We start from the raw sequence: 20,167 nt of genomic DNA, 5'->3' as shown, positions 1-20,167 counted from the left end.
AGCGGCCGGGGATCGCCGCCATGTGACAGGGGACGTCCTGTCACTGGCTGCACAGGACGGATAGCGTCCTGTGCAGCCCCGATCTCCGAGGGGGGGGGGGGGGGGGGGGAGCAGGTAGGAGAGGGAGGGGGGAATTTCGCCACGGAGGGGGGCTTTGAGGTGCCCCCCCCGCCAGCCACACGCAGGCAGAAGAGATCGGACCCCCCCAGCACATCATCCCCCTAGTGGGGAAAAAAGGGGGGCAATCTGATCTCTCTGCCTGTTACCTGATCTGTGCTGGGGGCTGCAGAGCCCACCCAGCACAGATCACTAAACACAGAGCTGGTCCTTAAGGGGGGGGTAAAGGGTGGGTCATCAAGTGGTTAAGATATTCCACAGTTTTATTTTATGTTTAAATCTACTTTTAAATTTTTAGCTGTTTTATTGTTTTTGCTCAATTACACATTCATTGAAGTATGCCAGAGCTAAAATCTATGAACTATTGACCCTTTTAATCTCTTTCCTGCTCTCAGAAGCCATTTTCTGCTAGGAAAGTGTTTTATAGTTGCAATTTCTTTTCAGTGAGGGTCAGACTGTAGTCACTTCCTGTCTGAGTCAGGACTGAGCCAGCCACTTACATACCTGATATTTAACTCTTTCAGACAGAGAAAGAAAAAAGGAACACAGCATAGTTATTAGTGTGCTTGGCACTGTACATACCCATGTCTATCTCATTATGTCACACGTCACTTCGGGTATCCTTTAACCACTTCACCGCTGAGGGGTTTTACCCCTTGAACACCAGAGCAATTTTCACCTTTCAGCGTTCCTTCCATGCATTCGTCTATAACTTTATTACTACCTATCACAATGAAATGAACTATATCTTGTTTTTTTCGCCACCAATTAGGCATTCTTTAGGTGGGACATTATGCCAAGTATTATTTTATTCTAAATGTGTTTTAATAGGAAAATAGGAAAAAATGTGGGAAAAAATATTTTTTTTCGGCCATGATAGTTTTTAAATAATGCATGCTACTGTTTTTAAAACCCATGAAATGTATTTGCCCATTTGTCCCGGTTATAAAACCGTTTAAATTATGTCCCTATCACAATGTTTGGCGCCAATATTTTATTTGGAAGTAAAGGTGCATTTTTTTCAGTTTTGCATCCATCCCTAATTACAAGCCCGTAGTTTATAAAGTTACAGTGTTATACCCTCTTGACATAAATATTTAAAAAGTTCAGTCCCTAAGGTCACTATTTATGTTTTTTTTATTGTATATATATATATATATATATATTTATTTTTTTTATTACAAAAAAAAAATTGGGGAGTGTGGGAGGTAATGAGTTAATTTATTGTGGAAAACTAATGTATTTGTTTATGTAAAATGCTTTAGGGTGTAGTTTTACTATTTGGCCACAAGATAGCCACAGTGAGTTTGTTTACATGCGACCTGTAAGCGTCCGGAAGGAAGCTTACAGGAAGCAGTACGAGGCTGGGAAAATCACAATGATCGCGCTGTTTGTAATAGAAGCAGCGGATCATTGCAGGGGCTTAGATCAACAAACGGGAATGGATTTTACCGTTCATTGATCTCCGGGCGAGCGGGCGGCGGCGCGCACGAGCGTCGGGAGCGCGGACATCGGCGGTAGCGCGGAAGGTACGGATTTCTCCGTCCCTTGGTTTTTTAGGAGGGAAAAAAGGGACGGAGAAATTCGTACTGTGGGGGGTAAAGTGGTTAAACAGGTACTGAAATATATCAGTCTAAAATTTGCACCAATTTGGACAGTTAGATGTTTATAAAGATCACATAGGAGTCAATAAACATTTGAAAGCAGAATAACATTCTGGTATAACATACAATAAAAACTTGTTCATTACTTACCTTATTCATTATTAACGATAACAGCTCTACCAAAGTGACAGATGCACTACTGAGATAACCGCTGAGATAACTGTATGGCCACAGCCGAAAAAAGGCAGTATAGATAAAAATCCCAAGCAATTACTGAAGGTAAACATACTCCTTTATATATTAACTGCAGTTAACAACAGGTAGTGTCTCAGAAAGCTATAAGTAGAAGTCAAAGAGGGTAATTTTTTTTTTTTGGTTTTCTGAATAGCCAGTTATAGGGATGGAAATCTACATTCCTTTTCCTATGTCAGAGTTCACTTCAGGTATAGCAAAAATAGGGCCCTGACAAACCAAAAAGCATTTTGTGGGTTGTTTTCTTTTTCAAAAATGCTTTTATTGACTTACATAAAAATCACGGTAAAATCATAGCAAAATAGCCGCAATCGCTTTTTTTAACGAAAAATCACATTTTACTGCGATTTTAATGGAAGCCCTTTTAAAAAAACGAAAACGACCTGCAAAAGGCTTTTTGGTGTGATAGGGCCCTAAGGGTGCATACACATCCAATTCTGAGTGGCCATTTTTACCACTTCCATGTATTATGCGGGTGAACAGATTTTGAACACTACTATTGCGTAGGCAAGCTCTCATGCTACATAGGAATAGAAGAACTCGACAATCAACATTATATGTGTGTAAAACAAACAAAAAATAAACCTGATTCCACTTGGGGTAAAAAAAATAAGATAAGGGTGACACCTCCTCTACCAAGGATGGGCAATCTGCAACAAAATGAATGTAACATGTGCCAACAAGTATAAAATATATAAAAAATGGTTTAAAAAAGAAGGTAGTAGTGGACATACCGGTATACTGACCCAAAAAGTCAATTTCAGGAAAAGACTTTTAACTATCATTTAAAAAACAAAACCTCCAAAATGCGACACATTTCTTGGCACACCTTTGCTATAGTGTATCTGATATAGAAAAGGCCAGAGCCATTTTCTGCAAGGGGGCATATCTATGCATCGGCACCTAGCTGATACGGGCTTCCAGTGAATCATATTAAACAGACAATGGCATGATTCACACAGCTTTTTCACCTGATCTCCTCTGTTTTCACCTTCTCTATGTTACACTTTTAAAGAGAACCCGAGGCAGAATATTGAAATCTTAATGGGACACAGAGGCATGCCATGTGCACAATGACATGCCTCTGTGTTTCTCTATTGCCACCGCTAGTCCCCCCTGCAGTCTGCAGTCCCCCTGAAAATATCGCCAGGCTATCTACAATCTGCTTGTCGCTAGCCTGATGTTTACCTTGCAGCATGTCAATTTTTCCGGCATCACCTCCCCTATAGCGTAGCTCCCCCCACCGCTCTCCGCCTCACTAGTATCCTCTAATCAGAAGCTAAGCCAGGACCCAGGAAGTACTCCTGGGTCCTGGCTTAGCTTCTGATTGGAGAAAGCTAGGGAGGCGGAGAGCGGTGGGGGGAGCTACTCTATGGGGGAGGTGATGCTGGAAAATTGTGCACATGACATGCCTCTGGGTCCCATCGAGATTTCAATATTCCGCCTTGTGTTTGCTCACAAAGAACAAAAATATAATATAATTAATGTGAGAAAAATAATATTGAAATTAAGTTAATCAGGAACCACTTACTTTGAGTGATTATTTTGCTTGTAAATGTGCTGAAATGTTATTTTGTTATTAATTAGGTGATAAATAAGTCATGTATGAGAAGTTTTGTGAATAGAGCCCAATGTGTTGGAACACTAACTTTTAAGCATTAGCGTACCTCTGTTTTTTTTTTAATTTTATTTACACCAGAGAGGTATTTTAACTTAACTTAGAATATTGCTGTAGAGTAGCTGTTAAATAGAGATCAAAACTACTCCTGACTCCTTGGTAAGAGTACTTGTAGAGGGTACAGACCGGAACAAAGTACATCCATCAGGCCCTAGGCAATCTTAGGGCTGGTGCACATCAGAAGATCTTTTCTGAGCGCTTTATGATTTTAAAAGCCCCTGCTAATGTTATCCTATGTGCGATGTGATTTTACAAAAATCCCCCGTAGCATTGCATTAGCAAGAGTTTTTAAAATCTCTAGCGTTTAAAAAGCTCTTGTGGGGCTGGTGCACACCAAAACCCGCTAGCAGATCCGCAAAACGCTAGCAGATTTTTAAACGCTTTTTTTTATTTTTATGAGGCGTTTTGCTAGCGTTTTGCGGATTGCTGCTGCGGTTTTCAGTATAGTAGATTTCATATATTGTTACAGTAAAGCTGTTACTGAACAGCTTCTGTAACAAAAACGCCTGCAAAACCGCTCTGAACAGGCGTTTTTCAGAGCGGTTTGCGTTTTTCCTATACTTAACATTGGGGCAGAAACGCATCCGAAATCCAAAAAATGCCTCACCCAGGCATTTTTCGTTTCTGCAAAACGCCTGCCGCTCTGGTGTGCACCACCCCATTGAGATACATTGACCAAGCAGATCCGCAGCCGCAAGCGGATCTGAAAACGCCCAAAAAGCCGCTCGGTGTGCACCAGCCCTAGCAGTATGTTACTAAGCGCTTCTAATTTGAAAAGCTCTTGAAAATCTAATGCTATGGGTGTGATCCCTCTTGAGCGATGAGATTTTATAAAAATCCCCATAGCATTGCATTAGCAAGAGCTTTTCAAATCACTAGTGCTTAGAAAAGGATGCTAGTGGGTTTGAACCCTAATGCCTGGAACCCACTAGCAGTATGATACTAAGCCATTTCTAAGCACCTGTGAATTAAAAAGCTCTTGCTAATGTAATTCTATGGGTGTGATCCCACTTGAGGGATGTGATCTTATAAAAACCCCCATAGCATTGCATTACAAGAGCTTTTCAAATCAGTAGTGCTTAGAAAAGGCTGCTAGTGGGTTTGAGGCTGAGGGATCTGGGGCTAGTGCTCTGGATCCCGTCAGGCATGCCTGGGATATGGGGGTGTGCACGCCAGCGGTGCCCCAGAAGTTTGGGGGCCGTGCGGCTGTGTTAACATGGCTCTGAAGACCGCAAGTGCGGTGTGCAGGGGGCAGATGCGTTCCAGCCCGGCCAGGAATCACAGGAGTGCCCAGAAAAAAAATAGATACCCACCTTTATAGAGTACTTCCAAAGACGAGAGAGTTCAGGCTGGCATACACACAGTATGGACTTCTTTGGAAGCACTCAGGGATGCAAGTCCTGAAGGTGCGTAGATGCAATAGGGGCAGTGGTGGACCAAAGGCACGGAGAGAGGACCGGGAAGGCTCTATGGTGTGCAGAGCTATACTTAGGTATGTATCTAACCTGAAGCGAGTTTCCTATTTTCAGTTTTAACTCCTAACTAAGGATATATTGGCAGCTAGTGGTGATCATGCCAACAAGCTACAAGTATGTAGCTACTCTGAATTTACATTTAAATGAGATCGGGCTGCCCGTGGCCGAGGGGGGATTAATTTACCCAATGTGTCCGCCTTGCTTCCTTCTTCCGAGTTGGAAGGAAGCATGGGAGTGACGTGGGGCATGGAGTGGAACGCATTGTCTAAGGCGGACACATTGGGTAGGTTACACCCCCCCTCCTCAGCCACGGGCAGCCCAATCTCATTTCAATTTCGATTCAGAGTAGCTACTCGGTATGATCATCACTACTGGTAGCGTCTGATTCCAGAGGCAAAGTACAAATTCACATCAGAGAAATGAACTACATTCCAGTGCACAGAATGCTTTGTCCCTTGTCTTTATAATGACTTCAGCCTTTGGTAATTTCATTCTATATGCACATGTGTAAACACAGGGTAATGGCTGATTGCATAAGACACAAACAGCCCAGTGTATTAATAAGACCTTTAATGACAGCTATTAATGATAATTAGAAGGCTGAGCCCAGTATGATCTCTATAATGTAATCGTCCATAGTGGTGAGCGCTGTTATTGCACAGCAAACACCTCATACATAATCGGGCACTTCTGCCAGCATTCAGTGTGAGGATTTCTCAAGCACGGGTAACTGCTGTAGCCTGTGACAGTGCAGGCTGGTACTTCTACAAGGACACACAGGGCTTGCCAGAGCGGCAGACAGAGGCCGGCACCCTAGCAGTGGCGTGTGATCGAGTCATCTAAACATTGTTTTGGTATGTATTTACTTAAAGCCTATCTTATCAAGATTATCAAGATATATAAGGTTGTTGAATATACTTTTATTGGTAGGTCGGGTATAAATGATTCCCAAGCATTACCTATTGCTTTTGATTAACTGTACTTAAAGGGAGACTTAAGTCTAAATAAAAAAATTAGTTGAACTTACGAGGGGCTTCTTGCAGCCCCCTGGAGTCCTCCTCTGCCCACGACGGCGGTCCTTCCAGCGAACCCTGCAAAGCTGGTCAGTCTGTAGCTTCTGCACATGCACAGGACCGAGCAGCAAGCACCTTGACCGCTCTCCCACTGTCGAGAGTGCTCTGTGCAGTGATTATCGCGTATTGCGCATGCATAGAACGCTCCTGGCCGCTGGAGCGCAATGAGGAGGCGCTCGTGGCTGGCCAGCTTAGCAGGGGTAGCTGCTGCTGGTCGGACTTGGACTGGCGTCGTGGGCACAGGAGGACTCAAGGGGGCTGACAGAAGCCACAGGTAAGTTCAACTCATTTTTTGAATTAGACTTTATATGTCCTTTAAAGGACCACTATCACGATAAAAGGGTACAATTTAAGATACATGTGTTTGTGTACATATGTCACTTGCAGTACCTTGTATACATCTGACTGCTCTGACAGGCTTTAGATAAGTCTAACTCCTTATGGGGGATGCTCAAGATTTTCTTTATTTTCACAAGCACCCCCTGGATGGCAGTGTAAAGGTGCGTACACACATGCGAGTATAGTCGTTTGTAACGATCGTTCCCCGATCTTTACCAACGACGATCGTTACAAAAAAACGAACCACCGACTATTAAGGCAAACGACGAACGAGCCAAATAGCTACAAAAAGAAAGCTCTGTCTCGGCGGATTTCAACCAACGACGATCGTTTGCAAAAGTAGTTCATCGTTGCAAACGGTCGATCGTACTAGGCTTGACATGCGCATTTCACTATTTCTCCGTGAAACTTCTCATTTTTATGCGCAGGCGCAATAGTTGCTTTACGTGATGTAACGTTCGTTCTAACGATCAGATCGTTACACACGTTTTAAAACTAACTTTACTTAGGTCGTTCTTTCATCAATTAAAAGTTAGTTCGTCGTCCTCAACGAACGATCGTTGTCGCATGTGTGTACGTAGCATAAGTTTCCATCTTGCCAGAATAGTGTGCCGCGAGTAGGTAGGCTGGCATCTTTGTACAAGGCCTTTCCGGGGAGTGCTTTTGTATAGAATAAGGAAACTTTGAGAAATTACCATCAGGAGATTATACTAATCCAAAAGCCATTTAGAACTGTCAGATTAATAATACCTCCTGTAAGGAACAGCAATACAGGAAAAAAGTACCATAATTTATAGTGCATTTCAATTTAGGCCTAATATGCATTTTATATGTACATGTCATTTATTTTTTATTACGTTTTTCTGGACAGTGGTCTTTCAGTTATGTTTTGTTTATATATAATCTATCACTTTCTAAAATGTAAAATTAGTAAATTTAGCAGTGCCAAGCTCAAGTACTCATAACAGAGTCACATTTAATATTTTGACAAACCTAGTCTATAGAGCATGTGACTTCTCTTACCTCTTGGGTCTATGCAGCACAGTATCTTATTACATCTTGTAAAGCTATGCACACAAATAATCCCTTGACGTTGTTTTAGGTGAGTGACAGCAGGCTAATGCTATTGCAATACTACTCTTCTCCTAAGTTGTCTCGTAGGAGATGCCTACATACCTCATCAATAAAACATCTCTTAAAGCCCATACACACAGCATACAAATGTCTGTACAGACAAGTGTTGAGCGACGGTTTGTTATGCTACGTACACACATGCGACAACGATCGTTCGTTGAGAACGACGAACGAACTTTTAATTGATGAAAGAACGACCTAAGTAAAGATAGTTTTAAAAGGTGTGTAACGATCTGATCGTTAGAACGAACGTTACATCACGTAAAGCAACTATTGCGCCTGCGCATAAAAATGAGAAGTTTCACAGAGAAATAGTGAAATGCGCATGTCAAGCCTAGTACGAACGACCATTTCCAACGATGTACTACTTTTGCAAACGATAGTCGTTGGTTAAAATCCGCCGAGACAGAACTTTCTTTTGTAGCGATTTGGCTCGTTCGTCGTTTGCCTTAATAGTCAGTGGTTCGTTTTTTGTAACGATCGTCGTTGGTAAAGATCGGGGAACGATCGTTACAAACGACTATAGTCGCATGTGTGTACGCACCTTGAGTGTGGACACAGCAAGAGACAAAGACTGTCAGCAGACTGTCTGCAGACACAGCCATGTTTGAGCGATTCATCTGGTGAATCTCTTGTGACTTTTGTCTCACAAACCGTCGCTTAGTCTGTTGGTGTCCTGTGGTGTGTACGAAAGTCTTCTACAGACAGCAGAGTCGCTACCATAGTACTACTACTATACGTAGTCTGTGGCAGACAGCTTCTGTCGTGTCTTCACTCTTTCTGTTGTCACGTGTGTACAACTGTCGGGAACTCGAATTGTCGCTGCCATAAATGTGCTGTTGTCTCTTGTCTGTTTGTCACTGCCTCACAACTACAGACAAATGTATGTCGTGTGTAGGGGCCTTTAGCCGCTTGCAAACAGGTTCTGTTCACACTGCAATGTGTGAAAGCTTGACAACCAGAGCAGACAGTGCATCTAATGCACAGTGCAGCTCTGGTGGTTCTTACAAACCTGAACAGAGGTACAGGAGATGACCACAGTGTGCAGCGATACAGACACTGAAGCAAGGATATAATGCGCAATAAGGCTAGGAACCCACTAGGAATCGCTGCAGTGCTTAAAAATCCCCACAGCGCTGTTTGCAGCAATTCCTAGGGTGTTTGCGATTGCTAATTCTCAATGCAGTAAACTGTACAGCGCTTCTGATTTTTTTTTTTTTTTAATACTTATCAGGCGTCCTTCTCTCCGTAGCCCTGCCCCCTAAAAGAAGAGGTCACAGGTGCTTCTCTAGGACCAACCAGAGAAGCGTCTGTGACGTTTTCCTTTAGGCGGCGGGGCTACAGCCGGAAGAAGGAGATCCATACACCGGGTGAGTATTTGAACCGCGATCGCTTGGCAACCCAAGGCGCTGCATAATTGTTCTGAGAAGCAGTTTATGCAGAGCTTTTATACTTTGCATTGAGCACAAATGTGCTCAAAATGCTACATGTCCTGCAATTGTGATTAATCCTAATCGCAATATCACTAATGGGTGCGATTAGGTGAAAAGCCCACCCATTAAATGAAAGCCCACCCACTTTCATTGGCAAAGAGTTTTTGGGAAATGATTTTGACCAAAATGCACCATAAGTATCGATCGGACAGGATGGAAAATTTAGGCCAATTAGAGGCTGAGCAGGAGTGGCTGATGATCGATGGGCCATAGCATTGCGCTGCATCAAACAGTGCAATGCTGCGTTTTGATCGATTTTCAATAATCTATTTTTTTTTCAATACATTCCAGCAGTAGCAGGGAATCTCCCTGCTACTGCTGGAATGTATTGAAAAAAAAAATCGATGTGCTGTGTGTGGTAGGAATCGATTCCTTCAGAAAGGAATCGACTGTTTTGGCACACTGGGTGGAAATCTATACGTTTATGGCCAGCTTAAAGGGAACCTGACCTATTTTCGCAAGTGTAAACATTTATATGAATTAGCACACAAAAGTGTAAAATACCGATGCGGTGTTTTCCCTCCAAGATTTTTTTTACTGCAAATGTTTTATGAATAGAGCCTTTTATAAGATTTTGCAACTGGTTGCAATAAGTTACAGCTCTTACAATCAGAAAGAGTAACCTAACCATTGACTTCAAGCTAATACTATCAGAAAATGCAACCCAACCCTTTTCTCACACAGAACCCTCCTCTGCTGGGTAACTAATAACCCCCCTGGAGAGAACTAATAACCCCCCTGGTGGGCAAATAATAAGCTCCACCAGAGGGTAGTTATAACACGTACCCCCCACCCCCCCCGGTGGGTAACTAATAATTCCCTCCAGAGGAAACTAATAACCCCCCCCCCCTTCCTTGCCAACTAATAATCCCCCCCTCAAGTAATAATCCCGCCCCCTGTTGGGGGGCAACTAATAACCCCCCTGGAGGAAATAAACCCAGGCGGTTGCACAGTGCACACATTTACAGCCGGGAAAAATAAAAGAAGGGGTGCATGCGCAGTTAAGCACAGTCTGTACGGCAAGTTGCAAAATATTATAGGAAAGAATATGTTTCACCACTCCTTGAGGAAACCACAAGTCCTTAAGCACAATAGCAACAGGCCACCTGCTGGTGGATGGTGGAAGTCCAGGGTTGTCCAACTCAATACTACCACCAGCAGGAAGGAAATTACAATAAATGATTCCTAAGGCCTCTTTTCCATGTGCAGTTGATACTAGGCAGTGAAATGCCTCTCAAACTGTCACAACTGCTTGCTGCTGCCTGGTAACTGCTCACTTCTGCCTGGTAACTGCCCACTGCTGCCTGATAACTGCCCGCTGCTGCCTGATAACTGCTTGCTGAGCACACAGTTCAACTGCTCGTGGAAAAGAGGCCTTAGGTCCCGTTTCCACTAGGAGTGGTGCGATGCGGCTACATAGCTGCATTGCACTGCAGGTGTGCTGAAACACATGCACGGCAATGGAAGAGTTTCCACTGCGTGCATGTTGTGCGGAGCGGAGCGATCCAAGAATCTGCAGCATGCTGCAGATTCTCGCACGGCCGCATCCGCCCGCAGCCACGTCCCATCTCCTCAATTGACTTCTGCATCAGGAGATGCGGAAGGGATGCGGCCGGCGGCAGAAGTGATACGATGCAGCTAGGTAGCCGCATTCGCATCACTTTGTAATCGAAACCGGCCCTAAGGGATTATTTCCACAGGCAGTTGAACTGTGTGCTCAGCAAGCAGTTACCAGGCAGCAGTGAGCAGACAGCAGCAAGCAGTTGTGAGAGTTTGAGAGGCTCTTCACAGAATTCCAATCGCATTCTGATAAGATGGGAACATCTGTACTGCACATGTGTGAACCCAGACTTGCATGTGTATAGTATAGATACACTCATCTTCAGAAAGATTCGGAGACACAAGTATTTACGAAGCCTGCACAAGGACTCCCAAAGGTGCTTACATTCAACAGGGGACAGTGGTGGAACAGTGGGATGGAGAGGACAGGGATGGCACTATGGGATCCAGAGTCTTACTTTTTTATTTTTAAATTAGGCAATAAATGGTATCATCCTGATTCAAAACGTGTTGCTTTTATTGATGGCTAACACGGTACAATGCTCTACTGCTACCTATAAATAGTTAACCCTTATTTATTGGCCAGCCATGCGTAATATATTGGAGCTATATAAATCCAATATTTTTTTTCCTGGCCTGCTTAACCTCCTTAGCGGTAACCCCGTGCTGGACACGGGGTAAGCCGCCGGAGGGTGCCGCTCAGGCCCTGCTGGGCCGATTTACATAATTTTTTTTTTGCTGGACGCAGCTAGCACTTTGCTAGCTGCGCCAGCACACTGATCGCCGCCGGCCCGCGCCTGATCGCCGCTATCTGTTGCGGCGCGCGCCCCCCCAGACCCCTGCGCTGCCTGGCCAATCAGTGCCAGGCAGCACCGAGGGGTGGATCGGGACTCCCAATGACGTCTCGACGTCGGTAACGTCATCCCGCCCCGTCGCCATGGCGACGGGGGAAGCCCTCCAGGAAGTCCCGTTCTTTGAACGGGATTTCCTGATCGGAGATCGCCGAAGGCGATCGAAGCGGGCGGGGGGATGCCGCTGAGCAGCGGCTATCATGTAGCGAGCCCTGGGCTCGCTACATGATTTAAAAAAATAAATAAATAAAAAAAACTGCTGCGCTGCCCCCTGGCGGAATTTTTCATACCGCCAGGGGGGTTAAGGCCTCTTTTCCACGAACTGTTTCTAGGCAGTGAAATGCCTCTCAAACTCTCACAACTGCTCACTGCTGCCTGGTAACTGCTCACTGCTGCCTGGTAACTGCTCACTGCTGCCTGGTAACTGCTCACTGCTGCCTGGTAACTACTTGCTGAGCACACAGTTCAACTGTCTATGGAAAAGAGGCCGTAAAGTTCTTCTTTAGGCCTCTTTTCCACAGGCAGTTGAACTGTGTGCTCAGCAAGCAGTTACCAGGCAGCAGCAAGCAGTTGTGAGAGTTAGGCCTCTTTTCCACTAACTGTTTACAGGCAGTGAAATGCCTCTCAAACTCTAACAACTGCTTGCTGCTGCCTGGTAACTGCTCACTGCTGCCTGGTAACTGCTTGCTGCTGCCTGGTAACTGCTCACTGCTGCCTGGCAACTGCTTGCTGAGAACACAGCTCAACAGTTCATGGAAAAGAGGCCTTAGAGAGGCATTTCCCTGCCTATCAGCTGTCAGTAGAAAAGAGGCCTAAGGCCTCCTTTCCATGGACTGTTGAGCTGTGTGCTCATCAAGCAGTTACCAGGCAGAAGTAAGCAGTTATCATGCAGCAACAAGCAGTTACCAGGCAGCAGTAAGCAGTTGAGAGAGTTTGAGAGGCATTTCACTGCCTATCAACAGTTCGTGGAAAGGAGGCCTAAGGGCTCTTTCACACGGGCAGTAGATAGGCAGTAAATTGCCCATCAACCTTTCTCAACTGCATGTTGCTGCCTGATAAATGCTCACTGCTGCTTGAAAACTGCTTGGTGAACACACAGATCAATTGCCCGTGTGGAAGGACCCTAACCGAGGATTGAACTTCATTCCAATCAGTAGCCGTTACCCCCTTTCCCATGAGAAATCTTTATCTTTACCTTTTCTCAAATAGATCATCAGGTTGGTCTGTGTGGCTGATATTGGGGTGTAACTGCCAAGCAAGCAATATCTCCCTCTGTGCATAGAACTCTCAGGGCGCGATTCTACTAGAGCGGCGCGCGTCTGCGAGACGCGAGCCGGCTCTTCTGGGTCTGCGGGGAAAGCACACGAATCCCATCAGCCGTGCCATGCATGGCTATGGGATCCGCAGCCTCCCGCGCCAATTCGGATGGAAAAGCTGGCCGAATCGCTAGCGGTAGCGATTTGGCCGGCATTACCATTGCACCCTATGGCAGAGTTTCCCCGCACTATCCGCCTGCGGGGAAACTCTGCGGATTCGCTGCGGTTTCCACTCAAGTGGAAATGCGCCCTCAGTACTGAACATGCCGTACAGATCACCTGGCAGAACTTAAAGGGGCTCTGTGGATCATTAAAAAAACAAAAACTAACACTTACCTGGGGCTTCTATCGGCCCTCTCCAGTTGTCATGTCCCATGCCGTCCTCCTACGATCCTCTCTTCCCCTCCGCTGGCACCGGTCAATTATTTGTCTTACTAGAGGAATAGTGCTCGCTCCCGCTCACGTCTCCGGGAGCTTACTGCGCAGGCACAGTACGAGGTTTTCTCGTAAAGTACGAGGTTTTCCTGAAGACACGCCCGCGGCCTGTGACAGAGGAATAATTGGATCAGGACCGGCGGTGGGGAACGGAAGATCGTAGGAGGACAGCATGGGACATGACAGCTGCAGGGGGCCGATTGAAGCCCCAGGTAAGTGTCAGTTTTTGTTTTTTTAATGATATACAGAGCCCCTTTAAGATGTCACCACCAGTGGTAAATTTCAGAATGTAAATCAGGATGAGGAAAGATTTTACAATGGGTAAACACTGACTAAATAGTTTATAAATGAATTTTGAAAAAAAAAAATTATTCAATTTTATTCATGATTTTATGTTCACTGCAGTTCCTCTGTAAAGTGCACTTTAAAACTTTACTCACAGCTTCTACACTACAGTAGTAGGTAATGGCTGTAAGAAACCTATTTTGGTACTTACGTATTTTGTCATCCAGGGAGTTACACACTCAGGAAAAGTGTATATGTTACAGCCAGAAGTCTGGCCACTTCGGGGTCTAGCCGGTCAAAATGCAAAGTGGCCATCACACTGAAGCCAATGTGAGAAATGAACATTTCCAGCTGCATAAATGAATTAGGTGGCTGTCTCACTGCGGCCAATGGGTTTGATTCACAAAGCCGTACTAACTCATAGCACGATCGCGCTAGCGTTTTTGTGCACGTTATAACGCGCATAACGGTTTTCATGTGCAATTGCGAATTTTCACGCGCAATCGTGAATTTTCACGCCCTAACACGAATTTTCACCCGAAAACCGTTACGCATATTATAACGTACGCAAAACGCTAGCGTGACTGTGCTATGAGTTAGCACGGCTTTGTGAATCAAGCCCAATGTGTGAAATCAAGATTCCCGACGGCATAAATGAAATAATTCCCGGGCAGCAATGTGACAGATGAAACCGGCTCTTTGGCTCCACCTCCTCCCCTGCCCCTCTCCTATGCAGCTGTGGCAGCCGGGGACACTCGTGTCCCCAGAGTCATTTGTAGCGGCAGGGAAGCTTCTGCCAGCACCCGCTCTGCAGAGGAACGCGTGTCAGGATTCCCTGCCGCTACGAACGACTCTGGGGGACCCACACATGTCTCCCGGCTACCAAAGCTGCATAGGAGAGGGGCAGAAGGAGGAGCCAGAGCCGACTTCATCTGTCACATTGCCGCCCGGGAATTCATTCATTTATGCCGCCGGGAATCTTAATTTCACAGATTGGCCGCAGTGAGACAGCCACCTAATTCATTTACGCGGCTGGGAATCTTCATTTCTCACATTGGCCGCAGGGGCACGGCCACTTTGCATTTTGACTGGCCAGAACCCGAAGTGACCAGACTTCAGGTTCTGGCCGTAACATATACACTTTCCTGAGTGTGTAACTACCTGGACAGCAAAATACGTAAGTACCAAAATAGGTTTCTTACAGCCATTACCTACTACTGTAGTGTAGAACTTGTGAGTAAAGTTTTAAAGCGCACTTTACAGAGGAACTGCAGTGAACATAAAATCATGAAACAGCCTGTTACATGGATCGGGGGGTTGGCCTTAGAGCTGTGCAGCCGCACTCGCGGCTATGCGGACTGCGCAGCCGCGGCCAGCTCCGGCGGCCATCTTTGTGAAGGCTGGAGAACCCGACCCAGGCCGTTCGGTCGGGGGACGTTCGGGGACCCGGCGGAACGGCACGGAGGGCGCGGACGGCGTCCTCCGTGCCTTACAAACTGACACAGCTATCTAACTTTTTTTTTTTTAAGAAAACAGGCCTCGTAAGTCCTTTAAGCCCCCCTCCTTAACTCCTGACCCTTAACCCCCCTTAACTCTTAACTTTATCCTCTCTTCCCCCCTCCTTAACACCTAACCTTAACCCTAACTGTTAATTACACCTCCTTAACTCCTAACCTTAACCCTACTCCCCTCCCCAATCTTAGGAGTTATGGGGGAGGGTTAAAGTTAGGAGTTAAGGAGGGGGAGGTTAGGGGTTAAGGAGGGAGGTTAAGAGGGAGGCCGAGAGGGAGTTGCTTAAAGGATACCACAACTGACATGTGGCATAATGAGATAGACATGGATATGTACAGTGCCTAGCACACAAATAACTATGCTGTGTTCCTTTTTTTCTTTCTCTGCCTGAAAGAGGTAAATATCAGGTATGTAAGTGGCTGACTCAGTTCTGACTCAGACAGGAAGTGACTACAGTGTGACCCTCACTGATAAGAATTTCCCCCTTTTTTATCTCTTTCTTGCTCTCAGGGCTGGTGCACACCGAGCGGCTTTTTGGGCGTTTTCAGATCCGCTTGCGGCTGCGGATCTGCTTGGTCAATGTATCTCAATGGGGTGGTGCACACCAGAGCGGCAGGCGTTTTGCACAAACGAAAAATGCCTGGGTGAGGCATTTTTTGGATTTCGGATGCGTTTCTGCCTCAATGTTAAGTATAGGAAAAACGCAAACCGCTCTGAAAAACGGCACTTCAGAGCGGTTTTGCAGGCGTTTTTGTTACAGAAGCTGTTCAGTAACAGCTTTACTGTAACAATATATGAAATCTACTATACTGAAAACCGCAGCAGCAATCCGCAAAACGCTAGCAAAACGCCTCATAAAAATAAAAAAAAGCGTTTAAAAATCTGCTAGCATTTTGCGGATCTGCTAGCGGGTTTTGGTGTGCACCAGCCCTCAGAAGCCATTTTCTTCTAGGAAAGTGTTTTATAGTTGGAATTTCTTATCAGTGAAGGTCACACTGCAGTCACTTCCTGTCTGAGTCAGGACTGAGTCAGCCACTTACATACCTCCATATTTACCTCTTTCAGGCAGAGAAAGAAAAAAAGGAACACAGCATAGTTATTTGTGTGCTAGGCACTGTACATACCCATGTCTATCTCATTATGCCACATGTCAGTTGTGGTATCCTTTAAGGGTTAAGATTAGGTGCTAAGGAGGTGGAGGGTTAGGGTTAAGGTTAGGAGTTGAGGAGGGAGGCTAAGGTTAGGAGTTAAGGAGGGGATTAAGGTTAAAGGTTAGGAGTTAAGGGTTAGGGATTAAGTGGGGAGGTTAAGGGTTAGGTTAAAGAGAATCTGTATTGTTAAAATCGCACAAAAGTAAACATACCAGTGCGTTAGGGGACATCTCCTATTACCCTCTGTCACAATTTCGCCGCTCCCCGCCGCATTAAAAGTGGTTAAAAACAGTTTTAAAAAGTTTGTTTATAAACAAACAAAATGGCCACCAAAACAGGAAGTAGGTTGATGTACAGTATGTCCACACATAGAAAATACATCCATACACAAGCAGGCTGTATACACCCTTCCTTTTGAATCTCAAGAGATCATTTGTGTGTTTCTTTCCCCCTTCAGCTCTCATGCAGGCCCAGTGCACACCGAGCGGTTTTTGGAGCGATCCGCCAGCCGCATCCGCCTCTAAAAACGCTTGTCTAATGTATTGCAATGGGATGGTGCACACCGGCGGTTTGCGGTTTTTGTCAAGCCGCAAACGCGCCTCCTGCTGCGCGTTTGCGGTTTTCGGAAGCGTTTCGTCCTCAATGTAAAGTATAGGAAAAACGCAAACCGCTCTGAAAAACGCTAGTTCAGAGCGGTTTGCCGGGCATTTTTGTTACAGTAGCTGTTCAGTAACAGCTTTTACTGTAACAATATGTGTAATCTGCTACACAAAAACGCACGCAAAACCGCTAGGTATGTTTAGAAAACCTCTCTAAACATACCTAGAATCGCTCTGAAATCAGCTCCCAAAACCGCTAGCGTATTGCGGATCTGCTAGCGGTTTTGGTGTGCACTGGGCCGCACTGAAGTTTCAGGCTGCTCTTTTCTTCCTGCAAACAGCTTTGCCCTTGTCTGTAACTCCTCAGTATGTGAAAGCCCAGCCAGCTCAGAGGACATTTATCCAGCTTGTAAAAGATAAGAGAGAAGAGAGAAGCTGTACTAATCTAAATATCACACAGGCAGTGTGCCGAGAGGGGCCTGAAAGGGGGAGTTCATAGCAGAACCACAACACTGAAGAACTTGGCAGCCTTCCAGACACAGGCTGACAAGTCTGACAGGGGAAAGATACATTGATTTATTACAGAGACTGTGATAGCAGAAAGTGCTGCAGTAAGCCAGAACACATTAGAATAGCTTTTGAAAATTGTAGGATGATAAAAAACAGGATGCAATTTTTGTTACGGAGTCTCTTTAAGGAGGAGGGGAACGGGATGGGTAAAGTTAGGAGTTAAGGAGGGGGGTTAAGGGTTAGGGTTAAGAGTTAAGGATGGTGGAGGTAAAGGGTTAAGGTTAGAGGTTAAGGGTTACTAATGTTATTAAACTATTTTTCCCTGTGTTTGTTAGCTATTCACTGTAATTTATTGTGTAAAAGGCCTCGCTGCAGGGCGATATATATAACTCAGCACACAAGTGATTCCACCCCCCTTTTCTGCCCACCAACAGAGCTCTCTGTTGGTGGGAAATGATCGCTCCCCCAATGTTTATTTTTTCTGTAAATATTTATGTTTATTTTATTAGTAAATTTTACTATTTTTTACATATCATATTTTTTCCCCAGCCCTCCCCCCCCCCCACCAGCCAATCACCGTGATCAGCTGTCATAGGCATCAGCCTATGACAGCCGATCACTGCAGTGTCTCCCAGGGGGACAGCCGTGTCACACGGATGTCCCCAGTACAGCGCCGCTGTAGATCGCAGCGCTGTACATCGTAAATAGACGGCGGTTTTGCCATCTAACATTTTCCTACCGTAGCAGCGAGCGCCGCTGGGAGACTGATGGCAGAGCGGAGCGATCTCCTGCAAAACATGCCCCCAGGACCTTACGCCAATTGGCATTAGGCGGTCCTGGGGCTGGCGCGCATGACACGGTTGTCAAAAGGTTAAAGGGGTTCTGTGGAAGGTTTAAAAAACTGACACGTACCTGAGGCTTTTATCAGCCCCCTGTAGCTGTCATGTCCTGCACTGTTCTCCTACGATTCTCCGTTCCTCGCCACTTGTCTCGGTTTAATTATTCGCCTAACTAGACGAATACTGTGCGCTCCCGCTTGCGTCTCTGGGAGCTTACTGCGCAGGCGCAGTACGAGAAAACTTCGTACTGCGCCTGCGCAGTAAGTTCCCACAGTTGTATTAGAAGAATAATTAGACCGGGACCGGCAGCGGGGAATGGATGATCGGAGGAAGACAGCGCGGAACATGACAGCTGCAGGGAGTCGATAGTAGCCCCAGGTAAGTGTCAGTTTTTTGTTTTTTAAACCCTTCACAGAACCCTACTGAAGGGATTGAAACACTTAAAGAGGAACTGTAACGACAAAACGGCCCCTGGGGGGTACTCACCTCGGGTGGGGGAAGCCTCCGGATCCTAATGAGGCTTCCCACGCCGTCCTGCGTCCCTCGGGGGTCTCGCTGTAGCCCTCCGTACAGCGGTGACGCAATATTTACCTTCCTGGCTCCTGCGCAGGCGCTCTGATGGCTGTCGGCGCCGAAGTAGGCGGAAATACCCGATCGCCGTCGGGTCTGCTCTACTGCGCAGGCGCAAGTTTCCGGCGCCTGCGCAGTAGAGCGGACCCGACGGAGATCGGGTATTTACGTTTTTTTCCGTGCCGAAAGTCGCCACAGCGCCCCCGCTGGAGCCAGCAAAGGTAAATATTGAAGCTACAGTCGGCACAGTCGCCGGCTGTTCGGAGGGCTGCAGCGAGACCCCCGTGGGACAGAGGACGGCGTGGGAAGCCTCATTAGGATCCGGAGGCTTCCCCCACCCGAGGTGAGTACCCCCCAGGGGATGTTTTTCATGTTACAGAGTCTCTTTAAGCTTAACTCCTGTCTTTAATAACTCTTCTGAGCTGTTTTACAGTTATCACAATTATATCACCATGGTGATAACTGTAAAACAGCTCAGAAGAGTTATTAAAGACAGTGAATTGAGGCCATTGTATACACTTCCTGACGCTGATTAAGGGGTTGAAACATTGCAACTTTTCCTGAGTGTGTAACTGCCTGGAGGCATAATAGTAAGATCCCCTATTTCTACTGTACATGAAAAGGAAAGCATCGTCAGGTGACTCTCACCAGCCAATGAAAAGAGAGAAAGGGGCGCTACGTGAACAGAGCTTCATTCATGCTTCGCTCGGGCTGTACTGTACGCCCGCTGTAACACTAGAGCGCCAAGCGTTCTGCGGCATGTGACGCCTGCGGGGAGCCATTGCCCAGGAGCCGCACAGGCTATTTTCCAGCGGATTACGGTCTTTCAGAAAATGGACGTCAATGTAGTTCTGAAGCCCAGCGCTGCATACGCTGCATACACATAACAGGGACTCTAGCTAGCTAGCTAGGTGAGGGCTTTCTGTGCTGGAAGAAATGTCACGTCCCAATGATTTCTGAAAAACACGCCCTTCTGTAGACGTCGTGGAAAGGAGGGGAGACGAGGTTACTCTGACATCAACGTTAAAGAGGCAGTTCCCGAGCTCCACGTTGCTGAGGAGGCAGGGAGGCCGTGATGTGCTTAGAGACCGGGATAGTGTGACGAGCTGCAGGGAGCTGCCAGGATGAGAGCGACTGACCGGAAGGGTGAGCTGCAAATCTACGTGTCACCGCATTACCTGGGTGTCCCCGAGCATTGATGTGGCCGAGCCCTGTGGCTGCTTCCCCGATCCTTTGCGTGTGTGTCTCCTTCAGCCTGTGCGTCTGTCCCTCCTGGCCTGTACCTGTGCCTGTTTCTCTGTGCCTGAGCCTGTATGTGTGTCTCAGAGCCAGTGCCTGTGACCCTGTATCTTTGTCATCTAGCCTGTGCCTCTG

General features: G+C 46.2%; 1 protein-coding gene across 4 annotated transcripts in view; it reads left to right on the top strand.

The window, feature by feature from the left end:
- The first annotated feature begins 5,793 nt into the window (after nt 1–5,793).
- The window catches only part of SLC39A14 (solute carrier family 39 member 14), a 90,425-nt gene continuing 76,051 nt past the window's right edge, over nt 5,794–20,167 (top strand). Inside the window, exon 1 of one of the 4 annotated variants that reach the window (XM_068274690.1) lies at nt 5,794–5,980. Coding sequence is in view for 2 of the 4 variants with exons in the window: in XM_068274689.1 (XP_068130790.1) it covers nt 19,918–19,939 (22 nt within the window). In the remaining 2 variants the exon portion in view is untranslated. Of the gene's footprint in view, nt 5,981–19,474; nt 19,940–20,167 lie in introns of those variants that run through there. The other 3 variants (XM_068274689.1, XR_011030208.1, XM_068274688.1) reach the window with 3 other exon arrangements.

The sequence above is a fragment of the Hyperolius riggenbachi genome, chromosome 3 (genome assembly GCF_040937935.1).
Source record: "Hyperolius riggenbachi isolate aHypRig1 chromosome 3, aHypRig1.pri, whole genome shotgun sequence".
Taxonomy (NCBI): Eukaryota; Metazoa; Chordata; class Amphibia; order Anura; family Hyperoliidae; genus Hyperolius; species Hyperolius riggenbachi.
The sequence above is the reverse complement of the archived record's forward strand: the minus strand, read 5'-3'. Positions and strand labels throughout refer to the sequence as shown.